The 21,303-nt window shown below is 38.2% G+C and overlaps 1 protein-coding gene across 1 annotated transcript in view; it reads left to right on the forward strand.

The window, feature by feature from the left end:
* Positions 1 to 2,362: 2,362 nt before the first annotated feature.
* Positions 2,363 to 21,303, forward strand: part of LOC145978608 (uncharacterized) — an 84,597-nt gene continuing 65,656 nt past the window's right edge. The window contains exon 1 of the mRNA XM_083111330.1: positions 2,363 to 2,670. Coding sequence (XP_082967456.1) covers positions 2,548 to 2,670 — 123 coding nt within the window. The 5' untranslated portion in view covers positions 2,363 to 2,547. The remainder of the gene's footprint in view (positions 2,671 to 21,303) is intronic.

Genomic DNA, 21,303 nt, shown 5'->3' on the forward strand with positions numbered 1-21,303 from the left:
GTTATTTATCCACCTAAGTCTAGCCTGATTTCTTATTTCTATTAGATTATGACATTCATTATCAAACCATAGCTTACTTTTTCTCGGTTTATGGTATCCTATACTTTCTTTAGCTGCTGATTCTATTGCATTACGTATGTGCTCCCAATTCTTATTTACGTCCGTTTCATTTATATTTTCATCATCATTTAAATCCTGCAAAACATCAAATCTATTTGACAGTTTAATTTGGTAATCTTTCTTAATTCTTTCATCAGTAAACTTTCCTGTATCAAATTTTATAACTTTTACATTTTGTTGTTTATGATTTATCACTGAGAGTCTTTCTCTTAATTTAGCAATTACTAAATAATGGTCACTGGCACAGTCAGCACCTCTATGTGTACGAACGTCAATTATACTAGTATGCCTTCTCTTATCAATGAGAATATGATCTATCTGATTATGAGTTTTACCATCTGGAGAAGACCAGGTATATTTATGGATATCTTTATGTTTAAAAGTGGTACTTTTCACAATTAAATTCTTTGAGGTTGCAAAAGTAATTAATCTTATACCATTATCATTACTTAATTCATGAAGACTTTCTTTACCAATCGTGGGTTTAAATGTCTCTTCTTTGCCAATCTGTGCATTACAGTCACCGAACAGAATTTTCATATCGTGAAGTCAAAATTTCGAGACTTCAGACGCTGACCTCTGTGGCGGAGTGGTTAGCGCAGCGCTCTACGTCGCCAGTTATACAGGTTCAAATCCAGGCCAGAGCATGTGTGTTCCTTGTGAGTGTCCTTTCATCAATGTCATCCTCATCGTCGCAATTAGCAAAAAGTGGAAGAAAAGCGACGCTAAATAACAAAAATCAAATCAAATAGAGACTTCAGATGAGACCGAGACACTGGCGAAGTTTAGAAATCGGGACGAGAACTAAGCAGGTATTTACAACTCGATATCCAGTGGCGTGCCCAAGATTCTCGAAAGGATAGTAGTCTGCCCTCATTTTGCTATCTTTTCCAGCCTTTGAAGTTATTTTCTTCATTCGTACACAGCAGACAATTTCCCGCGCCAGGGGACTATACTGGCAGTGGCGTACGCAAGGGGGGGTTACGGGGTTTAAACCCCCCTTGAGTTTGTAAAATATAATGAGAAATGCTGTGGAAAAAATTCAAAATGGCCAATTTATCACAGCCAAAGATCTTGGACAATACTATTACTATTACTAATACTACTACTACTACTACTACTAATAATAATAATAATAATTTTAATTATTATTTCCATGCAACACATAGAAAAGCACAGCATTCCAAACACACGTCTTTCAGAGTGAATGCCTTGAAAATAAACACGAATTCTTGAAAATAAAATATGAGGGCAACTATGATTTCAAATAGAAAAAAAGTTGTTCTGTATCTCAGTTGCAACAATGTTCAATACACTGGCGTACGCAGGATTTTTTTTCGGGGGCGCTGGTATTGTAACTGTGGATAGTATACATGGCTTCGTTTTGGAGGGCAGGATGCATAATAAAATATTTCGTATTTTTGGAGCTTTACAGTCGATTAAAATTGTATTCAAAGACAAAAATGGTAAAAGAGGTTTCGCATTTATACATTTTGATATTTTAAAGTTCTTAACGGATTTTTATTTGAAAATTCTGATTTTCTCAAAATTTCGGTAGGGGCTGCAACCCCAGCAGCCACCCCTCTACGTACGCCAGTGTTCAATGAACATGTATTTTTTTGTGTGAACAATGAGAATTAACTAAATAAAGTTCTTGGTTCGTTGTAAGTGGCTAATGTAGCCTATAGACAAACGCTACGCGGACAAGAATAGAGTCACCAGTCCGCCTTCCCATGGTTTACCGCATCACGTTTGAATGTCTCTCTTTAAAATGTCTCACCTTGTTGACTACAGAGAAAGTAATTTCGTTCTTAATTATGAGTGTTGTTATTTAATTAAAGTATAATAAAACAATGGTAGTGTGGATTTGGAGAGAGTTTTAGAAATAACCCCCTCCTTGATAAAATCCTGCGTACGGTACTGTATACTGGCATTAGTTTCAGACGACATAGCTTCGTTAGCCTGCAAGAATGCAAAATCCAGGGTGCGGTGTGTGCTCCCACCGCGAATCGAACCCAACGCCCCGAACGACATCGTTAGACGAATTCAAATATCGTGCGCATTCTTACCGCATCAGGTAGTTCCAGTTTTTGCCGCAAGAGTCGCTGGGCGGCGTGTGAACAAGTGAAGAAGCAGCGGCGCACACCAACCAACTGGCGGCGTCGAAGCAAGAGGGGAGGCCGAAAATGCAAAACCCATAAAGGAGGCGGAGCCACCGCTGCCACCATCATAGTCGAGCCGCAGTGGAACGGACCGGTCCTCTATTCTCGCAGTCTGTGGATCGCTTCGGCAATGAACGTGTCGCGCCGCCGGTAGTGTGTGTCAATTTGGCCGGGCGGAAACAGAAGGGAAGAGCTGTGCGAGTGAACACTTGGATTGTTGGGAGCCGAGAGTGCCGTTCGGGAATTGTTGGTGTGGGTGAAGAAGATGGCCTTGTGGTATAACCTTGCCCTTGCATTTGTGGCGGTCTCTTTGGCTGCGGTGGACGCTGCGGAAGAAATTGGTTCACCGCTTCGTGTGGCTCAATGCCGTGCCCAATGTTTGAAGAACGTAAGTACCTCAATCCAACTGTAGTATCACTTGTGTAAGAGCCTTTCAAAATCAAAGCCAAAAAAGTCGAGACAAAGCTTAATTTACCATCCCATTCATATGTGCCGATTCCTTGAATTTATTGGGAAGTGTATTGTAATACACTAATATGATACACACACAAGAGCACACTTTTCTTGACTATTGAACACCCCTTCTGTCATCTCTTCTGAAGCTCGTGATCATGAGGATGGAATAAATCTCATTACTGTACTGTTCGTAACGTACAAATATTTGTTGTAAAAATAAGAAAATTTGTACTGAAAATAAATTTTCTATACATGTTTTCAACTGTTGAGCTTTGTTTATACCAAACTTTTGAAAAAAGGGTGTTAAAAGTACATATTATGACTGACAAACTTAGGTCTACACCATGCGCAGTTACAGTAATCAGAATTCTGACAAGCATCAGATATTTCGAAGTTCTCTTCATGTAACTTTTTGTCTATCCGCTTAAAATACCAGCAGGTAGCATAATGACATACCTTTTAAGTGCCATGGTAATACAGATAATATAAATATTAACATGAAATGAAATTCACTATCATGACGCCAAGGTTGAAGAAAAAAAATTACAAATTAGAAAGCTTACATTCATACGTAAATAACACTTTACACATACGTGATAATTATTATAACACTACTTATTCGTTGCATGGATAATATTTTAAAATACTGCCAAAGAGTAGGTGTAAAACAATTATGAAATTAACATTATTTGTTCCTGTGCCAGCTTAATTGTACATTCAGCAGCATACATACGTAATGTCAAAAGCAAGCCTTTTCTGAAGAGCGTGAAGTAAATTTTGATGACACGATCAGGTTGTTATTCGCCTTGCGGGGCCAACGAGAAGTCTACAAGGTTGGTTTAGATTTATTGCAAGGCACACTCCCTCGCCTGGTAAACCACTTGGGTGCTGTCGATACCAACGGATAGAGGCAGCACGGTCGTTCAAGATGCCTTTTTTCCCCACTGAAGTGTCTCATCCTTCATCAATGTTTCGGGAAGGAGTCCAGCATGATCTGTTGCAAAAACAATCTCAAATGTGAAACGCAGACGCAAAATGGTTGTTAATGCACTTGATGGGACATATGTAAGAGACTAACTGAAAATGATATGACGGATGAAATGTATCTACCGTTTATCGTACATTTTTTTCAGCTTAGTGGATCCTCTCTGCTGGATGCATCTGTCTTTTCGATGCTCTATTTCTTCTGGAGGGATAAAAGTTCTCAACACATATGTTGCAGTCAGGTTATTTTTATTGGCTGCAACCCACGTTCCTACAGTTAATCAGCCGTGGCTAAAAATAATTGAGAATGAAAAAGCAGCTTTAGGTTTAATTCCATGAATGGGTAGGCCTATTTGCAATGTTTTCAATTCTCCGTAACAACGATTTTCACATGAATCACCATTATTTTCATTACATGAATTTTTCTAGAGGGTCAGTCACTGAAATAAAATTAAGTAACAATAATAAAAAATAATATATTTCATAATTATAATTAAAAAGAAACTAATAGCAAACACAATTATTATTATTGTACCCTTGAGGAGACTTTGCAGCAATTACACTATCGTATTTTGTTATTGCTTTAACCCCCTGAAGCAAGGAAAAATCTTCGAATGGTCGGGTGAAATATAGTCATGAAGTTCATGTTGTGTGTCAAGTCTCGCTTTCTGAATTTGGAAAACGTACTCATGAAACGAGTTATTCTTTTAAATAAGCAGTAGTGTGAAGAAAGTCAAGTTCTGATCTGGTTTGTATTCTGTACTCTCCTTTTCTGTATATAGTACTTGCACATGTGTGGATTTTAATCAACCAAACTTCCTAAAGGCATTATTACTTTTATTGTACAAGATTTGATCGAACATTTCTGTTTAAACAAACATTATCGCAATTACCAAACTCCACACCATTTTAACACTCGGTAATCGTAACAAACAAGTTCGAGCAAATCAGTGTGCGAATTAAACTTTTTACTTTGGTGCGGATGTGCAAGGAAATCAGCTCTGATTTTGTCGAAGATGAGAACCCACATTATTATTATTATTATTATTATTAGCAGCTGCAGCTGAATTATTATCATTATTATCAACAACAAAAAGTAGAGGAAACATTAAGATAATTAATTACTACATAATGGCTCGTTCTTTTCGTCACATTAATCTTTTTCACCAATATCCTCTGCTTGCTCTACTGATTTTTGATTTTTCATCAATTATTGCATTTTGAAACATTTTTTAGTTTACAAGTCTTCTTTATAAATCGAAATTAAATATTTTTAATGGAGGTAATATTTTAGATTTATTGAAAATTTGCCCCAATTCAGTATATTTATCTTCTGAAAACAGTTCATCTACTCATTCTTTTTGTGCAAGCGTTGACAACCTTTACCCTATGGACTGCAATAAATTCATTATTTTACCCTTTTTGGAAAGTTAATAACAAGTATGTAACATACTGTTAGATACATCTTGATAAGTTGGATACAGTACACATATTGTCAGTTTTTCAGCAGTTAGATGTTAGCAGTCGTACTTGCTTCGTGACCAGGTTTGTATTTGGGAAATTTTTGTTTTTCAAATGTCACTAAGATTATATTGCTTTGGGGAAGATAAAAAAATCAGGGATGAAGATAACCTTTATTTCCAGGTCCTTCTCGTTGGCCCTGCAAGGCGAATAACAACGTAATCCTGTCATAAATATTTACCACGCTTTTCAATAAATTTTTGCTTTTGACAGTACTATGTACGTATGTTTGGTGTACAATTAAGTCGGTGCAGGAGCAAATCCTGTTCATTTATTAAATAACTCTTCTTCTATACATCTACTCCTTGTTTACAAGGAAGGGCAATGGAAGACGACTATAACGTATTTTCCTGCACGAATTAAACTGCAACAGTGTTCAGGTAAATTATAATGTTCAAAAGACAAGGAATTATCAAATCAGGACTCTCCTACTCGCCAAGCAGTGGACATCCCTCCAAAGATTCCGTGTTCCTCGACATCTCCTCCATCGATTCCATGTAGCCTATAATCACCCATTTCATACTCGTCGTTGCGATTAACCAAAATCGGCAAAACGTTGCATTGAAACACTGAGATCAGGGTATAGACAATATTATTCCGACAAAAAGGGCGCGAAATGATGTGAAAGTTGGGAAAACCGTAGGAAGGAAAGTGTGCGGGGAGTTTTCCTTGCCATTTGCAACAAAACCAACTTGATAAGCAAGTGTGCAGCCTTCGAGCACGGCGGAACGGTTTTCGTGCCTTTCGTGAGAAACTGATCAGATTATTCAAAGCGCCAGGAACAAGAATTTCTTCGGCTTTTTATTAAGAGTGCACCCGGTGACCTTTGGGTTTTGTTTCGGTCCATAATTCAAGCGGGGAAAACTTTTCCTGGAAGGAAATGGGCAGGAGACATCTTTTCTCGTCCTCCGTGACCCCAAACGGGCGAGAAACATTTTTAACACGGCGGACGGACATACTGAACACGACAAAATTAATGTTAAAGATAAGAATAGTGTACTTTTGGTAGCTTGTAGTTACGGATGTAATAAATTTTGTGTAGAAACGCGTGAAACATTGTGAATAAACCTGAAAATTGTTGAGAAAATCACGAAATTCACGCTGTTAGAAAAGTGCAGTGAAATTGACAATATTCTATATCCTTATTTCACTCTAAAAAGTCCAGTTTTTGTAACGACAGGTCGTTAAAGTTCGACAGCCACCATACAAAAACTGGACGTTTTTAGAGTGAAATAAGGATATTTGGCACTGATCAATTTTCTTAACTTACAACAAGTGCGACTTTAACATTTCTCATGCAATATTTTGTGCCGCTTAAAAATATTCACTGATTACGTGATCTGAAATCAGCACGCCGATCTTCGTATCACAAAATTTCCGAGAACAGTGTGTAAATAGATGTCAGATTTATCTGCACTGACTACACTGCTAAAACAATTCCGCAACTTTATTCTGACGGTGTACATTACTAAAAAAATATGTAATAAGTATAAGTACATACAAGATGCAAATAATAATGCGTTTATTGAAACTCGGAGAACGTTGTTGCATTGATTGTCCTGTTATTGCAATGTTTGTTGTTGTATCTGTAGTTTTTTTCTTTCTTTAGAGCCATGTAATTTTTATGGTGATACCACAGCTGCTGGTGATTTCACAGTAAAATTACAGTCATTTATTTACAATGTAATAAGGATGATTGGCGAACTGGTGAATAAATTTTGATGAACTGATGAAACTGGAAAAAAAAACACAATGCTTTACCTAGGGTTCGGAAACTAGGACCGCTGGTTTCGTTGTGTGCCACTCTAACCTCTCCACCAGGGAAACTGGCAGAGTTCTATAACATGTGTTTCGATTATTGGCGCGCGAAGAATTTTTGGAAGGCGGTAGGTTTTCTTTTTTTTTTAGTGATCAGTCCATATTTTACCATCTTCTTCTACATTTCGCCTTTTTTTTATTTATTTTTTTATTTTTTTATTATTAAACATTGCCAGGCCAAAAAGAGGGGTTTATGGCCTCACCGACCCGACTCTTGAAGAGTAAATCTACATTGCTATTCGTGCGACATGGAAAACTTGAAAATTGTCATGTACGCTCCTTTAGAAACCTAGAAGTTCGAATGCAGTAAGATTGAAAGAGATCTGTAAAGACAATGAATGCATAATGCGAAAACAAAACTGTAATGATCCATTTTTCAGTATCTCCAGAAATTTAATCGTCGAATACAGCATCGAAGACCATGACAAGTAAGTTCACTGTCCTTGACAGCGTCTAAAGGTTGAGAAGACGAGGCGCCAGAATTGTTCAAGAGCTGTTAGCTTTAGTATTTTTACAGTAAACATTGAACCAACTTTGCTTTTACAATTCTTACATGCAAATGTTTACACACGCAGATACAATTACTAAAAATAACAAGCTACCTTCAGCCACTTCACATACATACGCAGGTATATATAACCCCACTGGTAGATGCACTAAAGACTTGGGTTTAACTGCAATAATCGTAATGGAGATCCTACTGGATATAACTTGAGTATTTAGACAAGGGAAGAACTGAAGTTATTTTGTCATAAAATTTCGAATAAAAAGCTCACATTAGCTTTTCACTTACATATTTAAAATCTCTCTATCCATTTCACAGAAAAAGTTGATTTGCTTAAATTTTCCAAAACATGTGAAGGGGATTTCCACGAAAAGTGGTCATATTCCATGTAAATAGCAATGAATTAATCTGGAAATTATTGTTTTTAATTGCATTAAGGTTTAAATGTTTGTGAATGCATGTACGGCACTTTGCATATTTCAGCAACAAAAATTATTAGCATCTGTAGATGTGTTTCAAAGACAAATGAAGTCGATTTTGCTAAATTTTGATAGCCTCACACACGTAACACATTTTCGTTAACACTTTTCATGCATTGAGACTTTGCCTGCCACATTCTCAAGTTTTTTTCAATTCTTAGCTGACACAACAAAGTACTTCGTAATTCTATGAAATTAGTTCATTATGAATATTTTAATTCAAAGTTATGTCTAGAACCTTACATTTTTTGTGTAAAATGTCACACAAGTAAAGCTGGAATCCCCGCCTGAATGAGAATTTTCATAACCACAAACAAAAATGCGTGATAGATTTTACTAAACTTGGTAATCTCGACTAAATTATTTGGTAATTATACAAAGAAAGCCCTACTCGATGAGAATTACTAGAACAATTTATGCTGTTGTTGGTGCAATAGTTTGGCCATCATCTAAGATATTCCAAGCAAACATATCTTTCCGTGTATGTAAATTGATATATTAATCCATAATGATTTTTTCTAAAAACAAAAATACTATTTTCAAATTTCATAGTTAAAAACTAAGAATTGAATTTCCACAAATGACCAAAATTTCTTAAAATGAGACATATTTCGTTAATGGTTTTCACAAAAATCTTCTCAAAAGATGATCTCTCTTCAAATACAAAGATAAGTTAGTTGTTGTTGATCAGATGCAAATTACAGTCAGAAACGGTACAATTTACGATTTTTTCAAACCGACAATTTTATTATATAAACCAGCGAGGAAGCGTAAGATAATCCTGTCTAAACACAGACCATAAAGATTTCACGTTTTCAAGGGTGTTTGAATAAGAAATAGCCCAACAGATTGGATGAGGGTGTTGGTAAGGTTTATCTCCAATCTCCCTTTTGGGCCAACTTTCCTAAAACGTAAAAGTCAAATACATGAAAAGATGGTAAAAGCTAGCACTGGATACTTAAAAACAACTTTTCGGTTTAAGTACCTCATTAACAAAATTCTTTGGCACACCACTGAACAGGTGGTGCTTTCTGTAGGTTTGCCTCTATCTTTAGTTCTTGTATATCATTCTCTCAGCATTTTTTCTATGCGTATACTCTAATCTGTCTCAAAAACTGCAATGTTATTTCTCTTCTTCATAAAGAGTAACTTGGCTTTGTAATGTCGTGTGGTTCCTTCGCTGGAAGAAACACCGAACAAAGTGGACAGCTCCACCAACAGTTATCTCTCTTCCCATCTTTCGTAGGGAGACGTAGGGAGACATAAAGTAAGTCTTTCCCTCTTGTAGAGCCAATGAAGAATTGTCCAAGATAACGCAATGTGCAGAGCCATAGATTCTAGGGACTCGAAGTGGAAATCGCGTCCAGGCACTTTTGCTGACCGTGTCGAGCAGCTTCAAGATCTATTCGTTAAATTAGGATATTTAGGATTTTAATCTGGAAGTTCTTCACAAATTTTCAAACCACTTTTCTTCCAAATAACCCTGTATTTTAATTCATTGTTGTTCTTGTATCCCTTTGCATCACACACCAGTTCTTTTGAGCATTTTCTCACTTCTAATCCTACATACTGTTCTTCACAGCACCATCTCATGTCCCCATGATCTTCTTCCTCTCTAAGCACGAGGTCTATAAAAAAAAAAAAAAAGTGTTCCCCTGTGCTTAGCACCACGCCATGAAGGCGTATAGGGGGTGTGGGGGTAACGCCCCACACTTTCTTGATCCGGTCGTGAGTGGGGGTGATGTGATCAGCATCACGCCCCTGACCGCCTTTACCCCCCAGGGTTTTCCCCAGGTACCCATGTTATTCGACGCTGGGTGGACGCCGGGGCCGCTTCCAACGTTAGAAAAGTTCCCGGATTTGAACCGGCCGGGGATCGAACCCGGGACCTTGAGCACGAGGTCTATTGTGGACCAAAACCTTCACCACCATTATTCTTACTTTCATGTCGCTTTCATATCTCCAATCCTGTCAATTCTTTACTTTTCAACTCATTCTTCGTCATTCTCATCAATTTATACAAATCTGAAACTATATGTTTACCGTTTGATCTGCATTATTAGTGCAACATTTACTCTTTGCGAGTAAAATCATTTTGCTTGCTAACCTAATAGAACTAAATTGTAATTAGTTGACCTCTGGTAATGAACTTCATGAATACTCCTCCATCTTTACAGTCTTTCATCATGCTTCTCTGTACACAAGGTGATCAGTGCAGTTTGTACCATCTTAAGGTAAAGTTGTAAAATGTTATTGATTTATTTATTTTACCTCGCTGCTCTGTAACTTTTGGCTAATTGCGAAGAGGCGGATGAGCGATAATGTGATGAAGTTGATGAAGAAACATTCACAAAGAACAACAATTCATAATTCGAAATCGGGACCCCTGGCGCCGTAGCACCCTGTGCTAACCACTCCGAGCGGAGATCGACTTGTAAAGTTTGACCTGCTAGAATTCAAAATAGGTTTTTCAGAAAATATCAGCCCTCGTTCTTTTTTCTATCAACAAAAAATAAGTATTGTTGTCCACTTTCCTTGCATGATGCCAAATTTGAACACTGGAATGGTGGTCATGAATACGATCTTACTACAATTCGAAATCAAAGATTAATCAATATGCTTGTGCTAAATTTCACATATTCATTTAAAGCCCATGTTTTGCACGAAAAAAGGTATACTATCAGAAATAAACAGTAGCACTATACTTCCGAAAAATGTAAAGAAAATAATGCTGGGACATGGAGCTTTTTTCAATTTACCGGAATAAATTGCTGACGCCATCTTTTAAATTAAGATGTCCTTTCCCAGAATTGAGCGTACGTGTGATAGAAACCAACAACAATAAGTGCTACGGACGGGGAGGTGTTGAGCAACATACCATAACTCCTTGTGAAGACGGGCTCATTCAGAGTTCCCAGAGCACCACCGAGAGGACCCTTCAAGCTATCTTCGGTTCCGCGAGTGCATTGTTTGCGACCCTCCACGCGTCACGATTTCGGTCCTGCAGAAGTGTTTACTTTGTCGAGCACTTCCCTGTGCCGCGAGAACAACCGGAGAAAACAGGCCAGGAGCCAAGTCTCTTCGCTTGAGTGGTCAGCTGGTGCACTATTGGTTGGACAGATGTTGATAACAGTATACCACAATCCCTTTTGGATTTACGTAGTTTTATCCAACTTTTTACTCTATAACAGGGCGGGTATGTGAAAATGACAGGAAGAGGGACGTACCGACGTAAAAACCCCTTCGGACCAAATTTTCCTTAAATTCTCTCCATCCTGTTCACAGTTGCATTCAAAATGTTCCTTTCAGTAGTTGAACTGTCTTTAAAATTCCTGTGTAAGCTTATTCAACGTACTATAGCGGAACCACAAGCAAAAGAGCCACGGATAATCCATGGATATTTTAATTTATTTTTAGAATGCTTAACAGCTCTTACCGCACTTGGCTTTAAATGTCATAAAAATTTAAGGCCTAGTCCAAAAATTAAATTGCAGCTTGCGCTTTGTCATTTATAATGTGTTACACAAAATGCTTGATATAATTATATACTTCAATTTTAGCAGCTGTCGCTTTGTCAGTTAGTTGATATAAATATAGATAACATCTTAATAATAAACTATAATCTCAAGGTATTTTAATCCATTTGGATAAAAAAGAAACATTTCTTAAAAATTTGGCTATGTCTCCTGGCTGCTCCATAGCTTCAGTGGCTCTTAAAATTCTGTTGTCCATCGAGACATATTTCTTCTTTCTTTTCACCCCTTTTAAATTCAGCTCCATTCTTACAATCTTAGCATCTGAATGTTCTGCTTCTTTCTTCAAATACATAATCAAATCTTTCACTTGGGGGCGTGGTTTACCCACGACTGAGTTCAATCGGTGGCTCTACACTTTAACCGCGTTATGTGTCCTGTGTCTCCTTTGGTGGCAGTTCCACATGCCAATTGAAACCTGTGGATTTTCCAACAACTGGTCCACAATGTAGTCGAAAAGTTCAGTCAATTTTTCATTTTTTTTCTGTCGGACTGTAGATATGAATCCTTCCTCCACTTCCGTTGGCTTTAAGTATGCTAAGGCAGCACACATCCTGATGGAGTTCCGAACTTCCTGATTGGATTTGTACATACTTGTAAGCCCAATGTTCTGTACCTTCTTCCATTGACTCTGTGAAAAAAGGAAAAAACAACCTTGTTCTTTAGCTCTTGGAAAGATATGTTTGATTGCTTCAATAGCTCATCATCAGCCAGGCTCGGACGAAACGCTACGGAATCTGTGCATCGTCCTCTCGCATGGAGGGGAGGGGCAGAGTGAAGCATGCTTCCTTATGGCCTGAGTTGAACCGATGTAGGGGGAGGTGCGCGGAAACTTTGGCCGAAGGCTCTTTTCCTTGTGTTCGCTCTGCTACAGTACTCCTGATAATACAGGTAAATTGTAGTTCATATCGGGGATGATTTACTTCTGCATCACAGAATGATGGTAACGTTTGTAACACAGATATTTGCGTGTCAGCCTCCGTGGCAGAGTTGTTAGAGGTAGGGTAGCTCCCAGGTTCGAACATGGCCTTCATCAGTTCGTCCTGATCGTGAAGATTAATCCAAGAGCTAGAAGAGCAATGCAAAATAACCGAAACAGAAGAACTATTTCCATTATTTGCTAATCCGTCCCTAAATTATCGTTTCCCGGTTTCAAGCGTCATCTGTGAAATCGTTGACAATACAATACAAGGCAATAAACAACAGAATGTACTCAACTCGAAATAATTAACAGAATTTAAAGTTTTTGTTACTATTTTCTAAAAAAAAAAAAGTGCAATGAAATTAATGAATGTTGTGCTAAAAGTTCATGAGAAGTTATTCAAAAAGTCAACAATTTTTTGTCAGGGAGTGTTTCAAACTTTCCATCTAGCCGATAGTCACCTTTCTCGGTGGCATGTCTAGGGTGTTAGAAGATATGTCAGCAGCGCCGACTATCGGCTGGAAGGAAACGCTCAGTGGCATAAAATGAAGCACACGCTACCTTATTTTCTTTAAACTCCAGGTGTATTGGTATTTCAGTGGTAAAGTCGCGTACCCAGAAACTGTATAAGATTTCTCACATTTTCATTATAGTACTGGCAATACGATCCTAAGAATAAAAGTGCAATTTGTTCATTGTTGAAACGCGACAAAACGAGTGTCTATATTTGGAACCGCCTGCCTTGGGAGCGTTGGAAGATGAGACTTGGGGGATTCATATGGTAATGAATTGTGGCGATTGTATCGTCCCCAGTGCCAAGGCGCCTGCGAGCTCTCGTGTTATCTCTATTTGCCACCGAGAAATCGAAGAGACAAGAGATAAGAAGTTGCACCAGGGGCAGCGGCGGTCACAGTGGACATAAATTAAATCCTTTTTCCTTTACCAGGGAACTCCCCAGCCAGCTCTCCAGGACGATGAACAGGATCCTGGCGTCTTGGGAGGGTTTGGATCTTGATTTTCAAGCTCCTAAATAAGTTATATTTTCTGGAAACAACCATTTGTGTTCCTGCGCTGCTATCGAGCTTTCGTAGTATATAAGGGATACCATGTTAAGTCTAGATGATGCGATCAGTACGTAGGTATTTTCGGCGATTTCACGTTGGTAGGGGAAATTTTCCATTAATTTTCAACTCATCTGTTTTTTAATACTGGAAATACAAATTTTGAAATGAAATGAAAGTACAGACAACAAAATAAACTTTGAGTTTACCTCGGTGGAAAATGAACTATCTTCCTAACATCTTCCTTGATTTTGGATATATTTTTCATCGCACGCAAAAAATTTAAGATCGTCACGGAACTCATACGCATGAGCGCAGAAATTTACTGTTTTCTAATTCACTTCTTTTCAGTTCCACAACGATAAGGTTGATCATTTTGTAGTTGTCGTTCTTACATGTTGACACTTTTTACACACATTTATTTAAAGCACAATTCTCCAATGACAACAGTGCTAGTACCTTCATATTTTCTTCGAAAATATTTTGTCTTCTCGCTGTAACTGCGCTATTATAGTTCACAAAATCTTTCAAGAATCACATTTGAGACATTCGTCTTGCATTTTTCACGTTACTGTCTATGATTCGGGGTTATTCTGACAAAACTGCAAAATTCGTGTTACGTCGGTGATCCGAAAAACCGTAAACATACGTGCTTGAACCACCGAAACACATTTATAGTTTTATTTTTCTCAACTCTTCTGTGTTATTTTTGGTAGATGCGCAGGTACGGGTAACTAACTAACTTCATACAATTCACAGTTTCAAACTTACTTATTCCGCTTTGTCAATCGTCAGTTATTTTTCGTGTTCATCATAATTCGCGGTGTTTCAAAGTCATTATCTGAGGTTCAAGAGTTTTAAACTTCTTTTAAAGTGACCTTAGGCCTGTGTCTGTTCGACAGAGCTTCTTGGTTAATTTTTACGCTATATCGTTTGTCCAGGGGTAAATAGGTCTAAGTTACCGCAACAGACCATTACACACACAAAAATAGTAATTTGTTTGAATTAATCAAAACACGTTTGTGTGAGCTTCTTGGTAACCAGAAACAAGAAATTTGGTAGCTTTTACCAAAATTGGTAATTTTTGCCAAACTGTTCGGTAACTAAACAAACGTGCACAGTTACTAAAAGAATTTGGTTCTAGTAAACAAACATTTGTTTATCACGTACTTTAAAGAAAGATTTGGTAACCAGAAAGGTAAATTTAAACTTCTGGATGTGGGATATACGTGTACACCCTTTATTTACAGATTCTTTAGAGCGAGTAATGTTTCTTGACATTAACACAGGGCGCGAAATTTCCGGTCGCCATTGGCGACCAAAAGTTTTGGGCTGGCGACTAAAATTTCGTTTATTCAAATGTGTGTCAAACACGCTTCAAGACTTCACCTCTTGAGAGAAACGGCAGAAGGTATAGAAGAAATTCTAAAACTGAGTGATATCCACACTATTAGGTGGTTAACCAGCAAAGAACGTGCAATAAGAGCTCTCTTGCAATCATGGAAAGCTGTTGTGACCCATCTTGAACAGGTGGCCCATAGAAGAGACAATGATGGCGCTAAAGCTAAGGATTTGCTGAAACGTTTGAAGCAATTTAAATTTGTTAAGCTTCTGTACTTCCTTTTGGATTTTTACAGGAAATTTAACCCTTTAAGCGTGGCACTACAAAATAAGAATCTTTTGATTTCATCTCTGAAAATAAGAATTGAACACCGTATTTCAGTTTTGGCTGACCTGGAATCTAATGTTGGACCAAGCGAACAAGATTTCTTGGACCATGTATCCATTTCAGGGAAGATCAGGGATGTGCAAGAGTTTCAGACTGTTGGAGGAAACTTAATTAACAATGCGAAGGTGTACATCACAGAAACATTGCCGTCTATGTCAACAGATGCGATTGCATCTCTGCATGTTTTCGACACCTTGGGTTGGCCTCCCAAAGAAAATATTCTTCAGTTTGGGATAGAAGAAATAAAGAAGCTCTATATATACTTGAACCCGAGCCTTTATAATGAGAAAATGGATGTTTTGTCAGCAGAGTGGACAGAATACAAACTTTTGCTTCCTTCTCCAGCTTTGAATCAGACGCTGGAGAAGATCCACAGTACGGAGTGTTCAGCAAGATTCCCCAATTTGCTCCAGATTTTGACATTTTGTGCTGTTCTACCAATGAGCACAGCCTCATGTGAGGGAGGTTTCAACTGTCACAACAGACTCAAGACTACTTACAGGAACTCTCTGAAGACTGAGACACTGGATGATTTGCTCAAAGTTTTCGTAAACGGACCCCCCCCCCATCCTCCCTGTCAGAGTTTGACCCAGCAGCTGCGATTGATAAGTGGTACTTCAGTGCAGAACGACAGCGCTACACAAACATTAATTCCTAACTTTTTAATAATTGCTCATATTTTTATTATTTATCAATATAAAATACTGGCGACCAAAGATTTTAGTCCGGTGACTGACTTCAAACTTGAAATTTCATGCCCTGCATTAACATTTGTTTGTGACGATGAAAGATTATTTAATGAGTCACTAATGCGTTATCCTCGCACAGCTTGGCCAGGAGGAACCTCCTGTGTCATATCTCGTTTGTTTTTTGTTTCTTTTTGTTTTTTCTCCGAGAAACACCAGAAAGGCTCAATCATTGCTCTAATTTCCTTGTAGTGGCCAATCACAATGCGCGGTTTCCTCCCGACATCAACTTTCTTTACAACTTTCCGACGACCCCTACATCTTTTCCACAGTAAAAAAAAAAAAAGCCATTTCTCCTCGGCCAGCTTGGGGAAAACAGCTCCCCAACCGTAAAAAACGTCAGATTTCTTAAAAAGTACACGTTATCACCAGGCGACAAAGAAATGCATAGAATGAAAACAGTAAGAACCATCTAATAACACTTGCAAGTATCCGGCCGGATTCCCACACACATATGTACATTAAACATGATCATTACTTTCAGTGATCGGAAAGGTACGTAAATCAATACTTTACCTCAAAATGACGCTTATAAAAAAATATATTAAATCTATTTAGAATTACTAAATTAGAGGTTCTTAACTCCATGTAAATATCTTTTGGAGACCCACATGAATTAACCCAACATTTGGAGTCTTGAAGTACACCACTGTTGCTCACAATAATAAAATGCACTCTATTATAATGGTCATAGTTTTGTTGCGGTAATATTAATAATAATAATAATTCAGCCTAATAGCTGAAACTTACAGCCCGAGTATGTCGTTACTAAAGAAAACAATATTTTCAGAGCCCTTTTCTTCCTGAAAATCTTGCGAGCCCAGAAGTTCGGAAGGACCTTTATCTTGACGATCTGCAACAGTGGATTTGAATCTCATTAACTTTTAAACAATCTGCAATATTAATGAAAACATTGTCTATTTTTATCTTTAAGGAGGTGTGGAACACAATTTTTGAAAATTCGGCTTATTGAATAATTTACAGTCTATTTTCCTTAAATGCTCGAAGCGTCCCAGGTTCACCCAAAATTTCACGTTCGCAGGCTTACAGAGACGGGACACCTCGGTCTCGTTGCGACTATCGAGACGCTTGTCTCGTTCTCGGTCTCGTCCCTAAGGGTCCGCCGTTCTCGTCCCGGCGTTATCCGTACTTTAACGGGATGGACTACGGCCGCCATCTTGAAAATTCGTCCCATTCATTTACATGGTAAATTGTTACCATAATTGCGTTGCTCTGAAATGGAACTTCGACCATCTGCTTGTAGGGCCTTGTTCTTCGGAACCGTCCCCTGTGTTCTAATACTTCGAAGCATAAATTTTATAATTATATTGAGAGCAAAATAATAAAAAACTGACAAAATGCAGCTGACATGCCTTTCCACTTAATTTTCTTATTTCACAAGAAGAATATTATAAATCCAACATAATAGTTCACTAGAGGAAACATTTATGCTGCGATTGATGTATACTTGTCACTGGGAACTTTGCGTATTTTAATGCAATTACTATAATATTCGAAGTCTGCAGCGTATTTTTTTCGCAGCATATTGTGCTGCCACCTACCATTACTCCTGGAACTTCCAGGAGGCGGAGGGATATTTGAGTTGGGCAGCTTCACGTTCGTCGAGTGCTGTCAACCAACACAATCGCCAAAAAATTGAGAAGATTGTCTCTATCAGGTCAGGGAAAAGAAAGACGAGGCGAGCAATTAACTTGAAAATTTGGCGAGAATAACAAAAACAATATAGATAAATGTAAATATGTATTTATATTACTTCCTGTAATGTAGATAATTTAAAACTGCGCAGTCGTCACGCGAACAATTTTGTCCGCAAATTCATGGGACATAGAAAACCTTGCTGGTCTGAAGCCTAGGCTAGAAATTGCCTGAGGGAGGGATACCGCTATGGTTTTTCCGTCCCTCGGTAGGAGCGAGCTCCAAATGTTTGTCACTTCACTTGAGAGTGGTCAAGGTCAACTTTTCGGAATGACACAACGGTGTGTTTATTTACGATACAACAGATCCCAGTGATTAGGCGATACAACCAGAAACATTTCCTCTTTTTGGAAACCGTTACGTCTTTCCATTGGGAAAGGGTTTCCACAAAATGTGCGAATAATTATTGTTTTGATTGCACGATAAGCTGCATATTCTATTATTGTGTAAAAGTATTTTCTTTCACCTAGATGCTTCCCTTGAATAATTTCACAAATGATAGTTTACGTATTCTCACGACATCCGTACTTCTTATGTACGGTATCCTACAAAAATAATTGTAGACAAAGGAGATACGAAATAGACTGACTGCAAGCATAGGTGGATGCATAAAATTTTCCTGGGAGGGTCACAAAATATGCCGTAAAGATACGACAGGATGTAATATTGAGAAGATTATGGGCAGACACAAGATTCCAAGACAAATGCAAGGATGAAACAACTGTTTTTCTTTTACATCCACTTTTACATCTCACCAAATCCGAACCCGGGACCCTTGATTATACGGGAAAGGAAAGGCGCCAGCGTTAGAAGAATTTGATGAAGTAGAAGTTGTTCCACAATTACTTGCATTGACAGTGATTAAAAAAGAAATACTTTTGAGAATTTTCTTATTCAGACGAAACTCTATTTTTTCTTATTTAACGTCTCTTCTACGCCACTTTTGACTAATCGCGACAACGAGGATGAATGATAACACTGGTCGACAGTGATTTTTTTTTCGAGCTGCTGAAGACGAATCTGAACTTGGTTTTTGTTCTGCACCCTCAGATTTAGAATTAATGCCAGTTATAGTATCAACCTTTAGACACCGGCCAAAATTTGAAGGAAATTGCAGAGCTTCATGTTGGCGGCCCTTGTACCCCTCTACTAATTAGCCCCGTCTACTTGGGTGCACTTTTTAACACTCGGTGCAGTGCAGGTGTATCCAGTGTCAGGGTGGTGCAAGGAAATGACGTTCAACCCAAGACTACTAGAAGTCTTGCGTTCAACCAACTAAACGGAAAGCGGTGTTCAAGTTCAAAAGATTCAACAAATGCCTGTCTGCTTCTTTAAACGGTCATTTGATTAGTTAGCACGCACCACGTCACCATACACCACACTTGCACCGGTCCGGAAGGTACTGCAGACGGTGCAGACACCAAATATACTACTTGACTCGAAATCAACGAACTAGAGGACTCGGTGTTGCACCGTTCAACCAACTAGATGCTTCGGTGCAAAGAGAGTCAAAGCGAGTCATAAAGTGCAGCCAACTAGACGGGGCTATCATCCCAGAATCACAAATGATACCTCGTTGGAAAGCTTATGGAACTCAGATTCCAACGAAGTACATTTAGGTTCCATCACGCCCAATTTGTAGAAGAAGAAGAAGAAAATAAGAAAATATGGGGAAAAGTTAATTTTTGGAGAACTTGAGGTAAGTTTTGCAACACTTACAGTTGCGCTACGCAAACATAAACTCAGTAAGACACACCCTATACGTTACGTTAGTCCGTGACCACCCCTTATAAAATGGAAGGGAGTGTAGATTGCAACAATTCAACACTTTTTCCAGTTCTTAAAACTGGTTAAAACTGAGATTATTTGCGAAAATTACAGGACATAAATGAATATCACCTATGCCCAGGTCGGCGCTGGAATCTTGAACGAAAGTCACACACACATATATATACTAAACAAAATTACTTTTTGTTATAGTGGTGTTGGTATTATAAGCAGGAAAAGTGATAGCATACAGAATACACCACTTAGAAAACTGTGAAAATTGTCATACTCTTAGAAATGAACTATCTTATTATTCGATATTTCATTAACTTCCGTTGGGTGTTAGGGGGCGAGGCGCCAGGGGACATCTCCGCCACGGAGGTTGACTCTCAGGCGAGACAATCAGAAACCTTGGAAAGATCCGAGTTCCTATTCGCGAACCGTCTTGTAAACAAAAAGTAGGAAAGTAGCTACTCGTTACATAAACGACAGAATGAGTGAATCAGTGAAGTCAGATATATTCCACTTTCTGAGGTTGTATTATTTAATATTATTAGTATTATTTTACTGTTCTTGGTTCTTGAAATACCGTAATTTATTCTGTTGTTCGCAAAAAGAACAGTATTTCCTGGTGAGATATTTTGCTTTTGCTTTGACGTTGTATTTATGTGGGCCTTTAATATATTTTTATGTCAATTTTTTTCAGATTGAAACATAATTTTAATTACGATTTTTAATAACGATCTTTTATGTGTGAGCGTGTTTATAATATTCATACCAATATTACGAAATGAATTATTAATTCATATGCAATCCCAGGTAGCCAAATGTTGCTTTCGGTGTGAACTGTCTGGTGTTGGCCAAGCATCGTGAGGATAATGATGAGTTCCTTGAAAAGGAAAGCCAATTAAGCTTCGCCTGGAAAGCCAAATAACAGCAACAATTGGTTTGATCGATTTATTTTGGTTTATATTTCTTCGTTTTTCTGCCACTTTCTGCTAATCTCGAAGATGAGAACAAGTGATATGATATTATGAAATTGATGAAACGACGCTTACATGGAAGCCCATAACCAAGCCTGGATTCGAACCCGGGAACTCTGTCGTCGTAGCGCGCTGTGCCAACAATTCGGCGACGAAGGTCGGCACGATAAAAACAATTGGACTCGTTGCGCTGAGCAGGTGTACTCCAAAGATAAGCAGCCATTCGGTAGGTATTGAACCTCAGACGAAATTTTCACCATGGAGTTTATTATTCCAAAGCTGCTACCTCGGTGGCGCAAAACTAACTGACTTCTGTTCTAAAGGCTCTAGGTTCGAATTATGGCCATGGTTTACATATTTTAGGGCATTTGTTCTATTCCCTGTATCATAGGATCACCATTTATCCTTGCCGTGGAAAGTGACGAAGTTTTTGGTTCACTAGTTGCTCAGATAGGCAAATCGGAACTGGAGTAGTGGAGTTTCCGAGCCCTTGATCACAATCCCACAACATAATCCCCTACGCTTTCGAGGCGGCCTGAAAAGTGGCGTAGACGAGTGGAGGAAATAAGAACTATAAAGAGTGTATTCAATCCTGAATATTAACTATAATACAAAAATTAAATTTTCAATACTTAGATTCTAAGAAAGCTTATTCACATAAAGGTGGATCCCATACAATTTGTAACGAGACTGGTTCGTTACAATAAATAAGTGAGTAAGTGGTCAGTATTTGGTCAGTTTTTTTTACCACTTGAATAGTTTCCACCCCTGCTATCACCAAAACCAAAACAATCGCACATA

The sequence above is a fragment of the Lepisma saccharinum genome, chromosome 25 (assembly GCF_977018435.1).
Source record: "Lepisma saccharinum chromosome 25, izLepSacc3.1, whole genome shotgun sequence".
Taxonomy (NCBI): domain Eukaryota; kingdom Metazoa; phylum Arthropoda; class Insecta; order Zygentoma; family Lepismatidae; genus Lepisma; species Lepisma saccharinum.